This window comes from Apteryx rowi, unplaced genomic scaffold (genome assembly GCF_003343035.1).
Source record: "Apteryx rowi isolate R43461 unplaced genomic scaffold, aptRow1 scaffold_812, whole genome shotgun sequence".
Classification (NCBI taxonomy): domain Eukaryota; kingdom Metazoa; phylum Chordata; class Aves; order Apterygiformes; family Apterygidae; genus Apteryx; species Apteryx rowi.
Window position 1 is genome coordinate 289,638 of NW_020451108.1, and position 9,970 is coordinate 299,607.

Sequence of the window (9,970 nt, forward strand, 5' to 3'; positions counted from 1 at the left end):
GGAGGCGGCGCGCGGCTCAGCGCCGCCCGCGAGAAGCCCGCGCCGCAGGAGCGGCTCCGTCTCCGCTGCAAGGTTTGGAATTTGAATTGTGGAGGTAAACTGGCTGCAACAGTCTCCAGACAGCTGCCTCCGAGTTGACATCTAATCTGCCATCTGATTGGCTCCTCTCTCACCATTGGGCACTTCGCGCTGCTGATGTAAATACAAGTGCTGAGCCGCACAGTCACAAAAATTCCTGCCACAAATAATAACCAAGCAGTCGCGCTCGCAGACGCAAGGTTAAGCGTGCTTAGGAGAGAGAGGCTCAAGGGATGAGCCGCCGCGCTCGTGTAGGGGAGGTTGCGTGTGCATCAGCAGAAAATATGTTGGTGACCACTGTAGTGAAAAGCCAATGGCAGCTCGCTCGCTCTCTTTCTATCTCTCTCTTTTTTTTTTTTTAATTCAATTTGGACGTGATAGGAAAGTGTCTTCTAATAATGCTTGAACGAGGATTCAGAATTTCAAGTAGTCTTTATGGAATCTTTATGCCTCCGAAAATATTTTGTAGTATTACAGCATACAGATACTATACAAGAAATCAGATTTTTTCCTAAAAGCAAATTTAATCCTAATAGTAATTTCATTATATTTGCAAGAGTTTGATATCTGACCTGTGTATGCCTCTTTAAAAAAATCTTGTTTGTATGTAGCGTACCGTATATGAGAAAATGCCATGTATTATACAAAGAAGGGGGAAAAAGCAGTCATTCTGTCAGTGCTTTTATTTGCTCTGTCCCTGCAGTGAATCCAGATATTTGGGAAAAAATGTGCTTTTTCATTTGAATTGTGGTTGGATTGCTTAAAGAAGCATCAGGAGTTGTTGATCTCATTGTTTTTCCATACAAGTGTGAGATTATGCTTGAATTCTCTGTAGGAGAGTGAATTGTGCTAAATGGGGTAGTGCATTAGAATTTTATGGATTTCTTTTCCCTTCAACAAGATCTTTCTGTTAAGAACTGTTAAATCTTTTAATAGCTTTTAACAATGAGGACTAGCAGAAACAAATACAGGTGTCTACTTTTGGGGTTGTCGGACAGCTGGATCCTTCTATAAAGTATATTCATTAATGAGCAAAACATGGAGAAAACATTGGTTGATACTGTGAATAATGCATTAATCTTAAAAAAAAAAATAGAAATGCTGGATAGGCTGGCTGTACTTTCAGCAGATCGCTCCTGTTTTAGTTTTTATTCCCTTTCRGTTTTATTTCTTCTAGGGAAAAAAGATTTTTCATTAATGTTAATTTTTACCTTTTTTGATTTGCACTAGTAGAAGGGTCACTGGGAACCATAAGGTAATGAAGCTTCATATGCATAACCTTTCATAATTAATTTAAAAATATTTGCATTGTCTGCTTGCTTTTAAACACAGGTAGTTCGGAATCTACAGCTTAAAAAGCTAGGGGAAAAGCCAGTAGGATAGATATAGTACATGTTACTTCAGAGAGCTATTTCTTCATGGCAGAAATTGTTTAAAGTATTTTATTTTTATTGGAGTGAGAGTAAATTCATTATGTCCTCGGTATGACCCTTAGAAGTACTTCTTTATATTTATGGGTTTATGTGCTCTTTCACAGTTAGAAATCTTTTCTTTTTTGGTACCATAAGAAATAGGATGCAGCTTATAAAGAGTAGTCTGGCAAGGGCACTGTTCTTCCCCTCCCCCCCCACCTCCCACCCTCCAAATAATTATAATAAAGGCAAGTCATATATCAGTCTTCTTCATACTATGATTTTWCCATCTAACCAGTAAGTACATAGGCGTAAAAGAAATGTCCTTACATTTTAAATTAATAATTTTTAACATAGAAAATGTGTTGCATTAACTAAAAAAACCCAAACTTCTTACAAGTTTACAGAAAACACTTATTTTTATACTTTTTTTTTATTATTAATTCCTCAACTGTCAGTCTCCAGGTATTTTATATCAGTAAGTAAAGAAATTGGTTGCTTTTTAAAAGAGTAAAATGGAATATTCAGTCCAGGATTTGTACATATAAGGCTTTTTAATTTTTTTTAATAATCATCTGTGTGTATACTCTATATATGTGTGTACACACATTAGAATATACTCACTTGTCATGTGTCTTTGCAAAGTAGATGATGATTGGACCTTAAGCCTATAGAAACTATTGTGCTGTGAACTGAAAAAAGGACTGTCAGTAGGCTACAACGCCTGAGATACTTATTTAGGAAATTCTTGTCTCATCATGGGTAATTTTTGTAATATAAGGGACTATAGAGTCCCACTCTGAACTGAAATCTGTGTTTGTCCAGCCTATTAAATTAAGAAAAATTTGCTTCAATTTCATTTAATCTACCTGTGAAATGAGATCTGAGCTCAAAAAAGAGGCCTCTTGTTTCTGAAGAAACACATTTTTAAAGTGGATGGATATTGCTTATATTGATAGATTCATTTGTTTGTGAAGAAGTTTTGTGATACTAGCACAGTATCTTGTCATTCAGTTATTTTGATTATTGATGAATTCCTTGGCAATGTAGAAATATTTAAAGTCATAAGGCTTTCTTACTCTTCAGTTTTGCTTTGCACTGCAGTAGCTTAACACATTAGACTGCATATGTGTGTGCTTCACATGCATCTTTCTCCTTTGTGCATATGTGTAAGACATACATATACCTACACTCAGAGAGAACTTGTGTCTTTTCAAGAATAGTTATATAGCATAAGGTACTGACCAAGTGTTAAAAAAATCTGTTGAACTGCTCTGAATGTGTGCATGCGCGCGCRCGTGTGTTACCAGTCGTTTGTTTTACAATAGAGAAACTCAGAATGTACCTGATTCTGCAGCTCTTTTTATGCCGAATGGATTGTGTTTATTGGGGATTCTGGCTAAGGCAGGGCTGCAGAATCATGCCCTATGTCTGAAGGCCATTAAACAGCTGTTAGTAGGTATGGTGAATATATTCTTGATATCTCAATGGAAGAATAAAATATATTTTTCCCTGTGCGTTTTCAAATAAACGGTTTACTATTCACATAGCTTCTATTTAGAAGCAGCAGATAGCAATATTCTCAGTTAGTAGCATCTATATATATATTGCGACTATATATTTGACGCTTTGTGGTTTGGTGTTCAGTTATTGGTTTCTGTAGTAGTGCTTATGCCTACGCATTGAACAGCAGGACCCTRTGTACAAGATGCAATAAAGAAAGAGTGATGCAAACCTATCTATTGTATTACCACCTCCAACATGTAAGAATTTTACAATTGAGTAGTCAATTACTAGTGTTTTTGGCATTCTGATCCAAATTTGTGGGGAGGAAAATAATGCATTAAATCTCTTGCTAAATTTTCTAGATACAAGCACAACATAAAATTTTTGAAATTACCAAGCGTAGTCTGTTAGATGATTCTGTCTCATTTTGAAATAGTATCTTAGCTAAAACTAGATGAAATTCTTAAAATGAAAACAAGTTTGAATAGCTATTGATAGATCTTTTTCTTTCTTTCTTTTGTGCCTCAAATATTTGATCGTACCTATTCTGAAACTCTCATTGCTGATATGAGAATGGCAGTAATGTATTTATTAAGTTGTTCTTAAGACCRTACCTGCATCCTAGCAAGTTACATTTTGGTACTTTTTCAAAAATGTGCCATTTATCAGGAGGCTTTAAAGATTCTCTGTGGATATGTAAAGTAGTGATGCCATGCTCACTGTGCATGCATGCTCAAGGCTTTAGAATTTCAGTAGTGTATTCAGCATGTGTATGTGGTAGGCTAACTTGCTAGAATATATTTCAGAATTGTGATTATTAAGATACTTGGAAAAAAACCTTTTTTTTTTCTTTCAATTTTGGGGCTATTTACATAGTGCTAAATATGTGTTTTGGCAGGATTGAATGAGGACTTTAATTAAACTTAAATTAACAGTATACCTTAGTGATTTTCAAATTTGTTTTGAAAACCAGTAATAGAAAAGTAGAATTGAGCAGTGTTGTTCTTGTATTGCTTAGGGCTGAGAGAAGCAAATAACTTCAATACATTAAAATCTTGTACAGCCAGCCATATTGGAGTAAAATATATTTTAAGAAGTTTTACCATTAATTAATTTAAATATATATATATTTTTTAAACAAAACTTACAGGTTTCTGTACCTCTGATATATGTTTTGCTATTCTGAGCATAAGGTTACCTTTTGAATTTCTCTGATATATTTTTACTGTCCAATCTTATATATTCATATTCAGTTTTACACTCAAATTCTCATATGCTAGCAGATTGCCACAGTGTTTGAGTTGCAAGTGGGCCAAAGTATTTCATTTGTTGTATTTCCAGTTCTGAGGCTGTGGCATTTAGTGATCCACCAGGAACATATTAGCTCTAAAAGGGACATATCCATCCACAATGCTGTTCCACTTCAGTCGAGGAAACCTATTGGGGATGAATTTATCTGAAAATATCTATGTACTTTGTGTACATTGCATTTTGTAGACAGTAGATGACTAATTCTCATGAGAGTACTTTTAACTAACAGTACTTTTTCAATAACAACAGTACAAGTACACTTGATTACTATCATTCTAGTATGGGTTATGCTGGAATAAGATACAATTCTTTCCATTGTACAGATGGGGAAACTGAGGCACCGAACATATATCTTCGTTAAGCCAGGCACTCTTTGGCACAACTGCAAATTAGAGTTCTCATAGAAAAAAGTATAGTCGTAGTGCCATAAACATTAGCTTTTGAGTGAATACAGTCTTATCACGGTGAACGCATTTTGTCCTGGGAGAATGAAAGCTTTACAGGCATCCATGTACTTTGTCTCTTCAGACGATCGAAAAGGCAAGTGRCTGGATGAAGCTAGGGGGGTGCCTGTTGTGTCAGTATAGTCACCTTAAACTAAAGGGACTGCCATCTAAAATTCAAGTATTCCTTGTACTGTTTTATGATAATGTCCTTACTGTCATCTGTATAAAGCCATTGGATTTCTTATAGAAATCACACTCTAAGGAAAATCGAGTGGAACAAGTGCCCAAGAACTTAGTTTGTATTGTTGAACTTCTCCTTCTGATGAGTTTGAGGTAAAGAGTTCTAGTATATGCTGGGGGGAGGAGGGGTATAAATGCGCAAACATCCTCTGCCACCAAGTCTACTTGTTTTAATGRGGACGTAAATTGTCTTCATTTCTAAACTGAACAAATTTAATGCAAAAATCAGTGGGACGTGATGAACACAAAGCACAAGAAAATTACTTTATAACCAGCTTTTCAAAGCAAAACTGCTTTTTATAAGAGGTGTTACCTATATTCTAACCTGGAAGTTGATGAGAAGCTTAACTAAGGAATCTTTCTGTCTCAGGCTGTACGCATTACCTTTTTAAAGAGGGACTCCAGTGACAGACTCCATGGAAAAACTTGAGGAATCTAGTTTTTGCTTAAACTGTCTCATTTCTTAGAGTGGGTAACATTGAGAGCATCAGTTTTATCCTCCTTCAATTCTAAACTTTTAGAGGAGACACGATTTTTTGTTTACAGATCACAATTGTTGTGTCATGTTTTAAGGTTTTTCTTCACATGAGAATTGTTCTTACTGCAAGTATAAAGTATGTTTTAACAAACCTTGTATTCTCTATGTAGGTGGTTTTCTTCATCTGAAGGCATCTGCAGCTATTTAGAAAACTAACACAAGATCATTATCCTGTTGATAGTATCAAAATACTTCATTTATATATTTATTAAAACCATTGTGAAAGTCTACAGCAGGTGCAGTTTGAAAGAGTGGTGGTATGAGTGTACGCTGGAAATGTTAACTCCTTTACTAACTACCAAAGCAAGGTATGAGGCCGCTGAATTTCTGAATGGGTTTTGGCTAATTTGTTGGCATCAAACTGAGTTCCAAGGTTCTGCAGGGTGTCTCAGGACTCGCTTTCAGCACAGAGCCATCGCTGTTTGATCTGCTTTCGTATTACTTCTTGCATTTGTGTCATGGTGGGTTTGGTAACTATGTCGGGAAAAGAACCCTGAGCATGTACAGAAGCGTGTAATCTATTTGTTAGTTTTCTTTCTCCAATTTTGAGAACTACTGGTTTGTTAATCTTTTGCGCCTGAGCTTGGCAAATGGTATTTTAAGAACGTGTTGCTGTCCCCTGTCTTCTCCCCTGTTTTCTAGCCTGCTCAGACTTAAAAATAATACTGAATTTAGGTTTGCAATCTGATAATTGTTTATAAAGACATTCAGCTGAGTGATAGACCCTCTGATGCTTTTTAACTGTAGGGCTGTGTCACTGATCTTGCCCCTACCCTCATCAGTCTCTCTCTGACCACTGGGGTGTCTGTTAAGGAGATGGAGGGAAAAAAAAGGTGGGGGTTTTTTTGAAATGACATTTATGTGAGACTTTTGTTTGTTATTTCTTTTCTTCAGTATGTTTGCTTAAAAAAAGAAAATGGGAAAGACTCTTATTGTAAAACCTGKTTTTTTTAGGGTGTAGTGTTAATAATTGTGTTATTAAAAGAGTCTTTTAAGCTATTATGCTAAAACCACTATACCTAGGATTTTTTTTTTCCTTGAGGGCTTTGTTTATTTGGAATTTATTTTACGTCTCTACTTATCCAAAAAGTAAATCTGTAGCAAAGGTTTCTGTTGAGTGACACAGTACACTTTTACCTGTGTTGGTAGAATCAAGACTGTTTTGTAACTAAGTTATCAAATGAATTTAATTGCTTTTTAAAGACCATGGTGTAACAAAGGCCAGATCCACTATGAAGTTTTGTTGCTGTAACTGTATAGTTAGAAGTGGGGAATAAATTGCATCCTTGACTAACAGCTTTTCTGGCAAAACTGTTTGTATTTAGCCTACCATTGGGATAGTAGTATATCTGCACTGGCAAAATAAAAGAGTTTGTAAGCTGCCTCTCTCTGGGGGGTTTTGCAAGTATGGCTGTTATGATACAGGTATCTTGGTGAGTTTTTCACGTGGTAGACTAGTTCCACGACATGTTTTGGTTACATCTTAAAAGCGTGAACTGATCTGCGTTATGCAGCATATAGGGCTTTCTTGTTGTAGCACAGTCTCTGATACAATTGGCTTTCAGAGAAGGACCTGAATTCCAAGCATGTTTTTTTGGTCTGAATAAAGAAGGAAAATTGGTTTAGAAAATCCCAAAAGGAAATGCTATTTTAAAACATACTTGTAGTCATGTGTACTATTCCCAGAGTGGACATAGTTTAATTCACAGATTGATTGAAATGGAATAGTGGCTTTTTTACCCAAGCAGTGAATTCAGCCATAGTAAGTAAATTATTTGACTTCAGAAAAATGGTATTAAGTAGAGGATTGCCTCAGGAATTCTGGACAGCTCTCCCCTGGCTGCGTGATCTGAAGTTAGCTGGTTTGACTGTTGGGAGCCTCAGTTTCCCTATGTAAAAATAAGGTTATTAATTAAGGCTGTATTTAACTTATTTAAGTATTTGGGATTGAGGTGCTATTTTAATATAGCATGCCATACAGAATTACTAGGCAGCCTGAATAGTTGTCGTATTGTGTGAGAAGGTATCTGATCTGCACTGTACCTTCCTCTCTCTCTCTCTCTCTCTCTCTTTTTTTTTTTCATTTGGACAGGATCTGAGATTAGATGTTCCCAACATTGATCATGTTATTTGGTTAGATTGTCAGAATTACTTGTTTGTAAGAAGATACTGAAATATCAGCTCTGAAAATTTCTTTTGAAAGCACAAGGACAGGATTTGTAGTTCTTAAATTTTATTCTTTTTAAATTAAAAATAAAGATAAGGAGGTTTGTTTTGACAGCATCAAAGGAATATGCTGGTTTATTTGCAGCTTTTGATTTGGGTGGAATGTATGGAGCTGTGTATTTTTTTGTGTAGCAATTTATGTTGTGAATGTTTTGGATAGTCTCTGTTTATATGAAATACTAGGATTGATGTCTTACTTTCAGCCATGATTTGTGGAAAATAATTGTGCTCCTGTGATTTTTTTTTTTTCACTATTTCTTATCTACTTGAAATTCCTGAGTGAAGAAAAATGAGTGTTTTCTTTAGAGCTGGTGTTATTTAAAAGATTTAAAGATGATCATGAATATAGGTTATTTAAAGAAATTTTGTATTTGCCTTTTTCATTTAGCATGAATTATTTCTGGAAAAATACAAATGAATATGTTTGAGGCAACTTCAGTTATGTACCAGCAATAGCAACCTAATTTTACTCAGCAGTTTTAATTATATTTGAAAACCCTTCCTATAAACAGAAAGATAGATTTCTCTGGCACAGAAAACTTCATGGTGCCCTATATTCAGTGGTAATGAAAAGCACCAGGCATATATAGATAACTGTTAGTTGGTTGTATTCTGTTTACTATCATTTTTAAAAAATGTATTTTTGCTTGATTCAGGAATTTCCACCATCCAGTAATGCTGACTGGCAATTTATATTTCCTTCGGAGACAGATAAGACAGCCAAGGAGAGAAGGCTGGATTCTGGAGCTGATTATAAATGTGGTATTTGTAGCGTCTGTAAAAGTTTCACACATGAAGCAAACTAGTTAGCTTGTATAGCATCACATGATCAAAATATTTTTCCCCTTGCTGCTGCCAGAAGCTATCTATTGCTTTTCAACAATCTCACTTGTTGGGCACCACGCCAGGATGTTTAAGACAGCCTCTTACGTGAGCTGTTCCATTCTTAACCTCTTTGACTGAAGTGCCATGACCTTCACATATGTAGATTAGCCATGTGCTCTGTGAATTGAAACTTGCTGCCTCAGGAAGAAAGGGTTTTTCTCTTTATTCCTCAGGGAATTTGACAGCCATTCATCCCTGACCTGGGCAGAGGTAATGCAAGGAAATTGGATTCAAATGGAATGCATATAGATAACACATGGAGGCAGTATATACAGACAAGCAGCTTTCTTACCTTGCGAGAATGGAATAATTCGGTCGCAAAGATAAGCTGCTTCCAATGCGCTGAAAAACAAGTGTAAAGAAAGAAGTTTGAGCAACATTTTGTTTATTTTGCATGGTAGTTCCTGACTGTATGTCCCTTGATTGCATTTTGAGGAAGGTTTTCTCTTTTTCAACCTTGTGTCTTCAGATATTTGAAAGAATGTTACGGAGAGTATCTCTACAGGTTTTCTTTAAAGGATCTTTTAAGTTTAAAAATTGTCTTTTCACTAATAAAATATATTTATTTGTATTGTATAGTGTATTAATTTACATTTTTTTTCTTTAAATCCTGAAGCTAACAAATATCACTTGTGATAGCCCCCCTATCTAGCACAAAACCGTCTTCCTGCTAATAAACTCTAGGAGCTGCTACTTCAGTGATATTTTTTAGAATTTTAACTTTCTGTAAGATGCATTTTTTATTGTTGTCATCGAACATGTGGTGTGCAAATACAGGGAAAATAGTACTACAAAGTATTCTGTTGTGTTTTTTTTAAGTATTAAAAACACATTTTGCTTTTCTAATAAACCTCATAACCAGACCTTTTAATGTTTTGATATAAATAGCAATTACACTAACTGAGATCCAACCACAGTGAAAAAGAAAACATTCAAACTCATTCAGAAGAAAAGTTCCCAACTTAATTGAGTTCTTCCTTTAAAGAGGAGGGTTGGTTGGGCAGCATCTGTAGCAAACTGTCTTATATTTTAGGAACAGTCTTCTTGAACTTCTCAACGTTTTGATATAGTTGCCAACATTTAAAAATAAATAAAAAGATTATTCCAAGAATTATCTAGGGATCTGAGGGCTACCACAGCCTAAGCTGTCAGGAGTTTTATGTGTGAATGCTGTTGACAATCGGAACATTTTCTGGCTGATTTGAGGCCCTCAGCAAGTTTTGGATTTAGATTTGGATGTGTGTTAGTTGCCTAACATATCAGGGAAGCATTTAGCTGTACAATTTTTTTTGTCCATAATTTGCTTCTGTGTCATTTCTTTCCTTCCC

General features: G+C 35.5%; 1 protein-coding gene across 1 annotated transcript in view; it reads left to right on the forward strand.

The window, feature by feature from the left end:
• Positions 1-5,679, forward strand: part of LOC112977276 (AT-rich interactive domain-containing protein 1B-like) — a 9,055-nt gene extending 3,376 nt beyond the window's left edge. The window contains exon 3 of the mRNA XM_026089421.1: positions 5,642-5,679. Coding sequence (XP_025945206.1) covers positions 5,642-5,679 — 38 coding nt within the window. The remainder of the gene's footprint in view (positions 1-5,641) is intronic.
• The last annotated feature ends 4,291 nt before the right edge of the window (positions 5,680-9,970 follow it).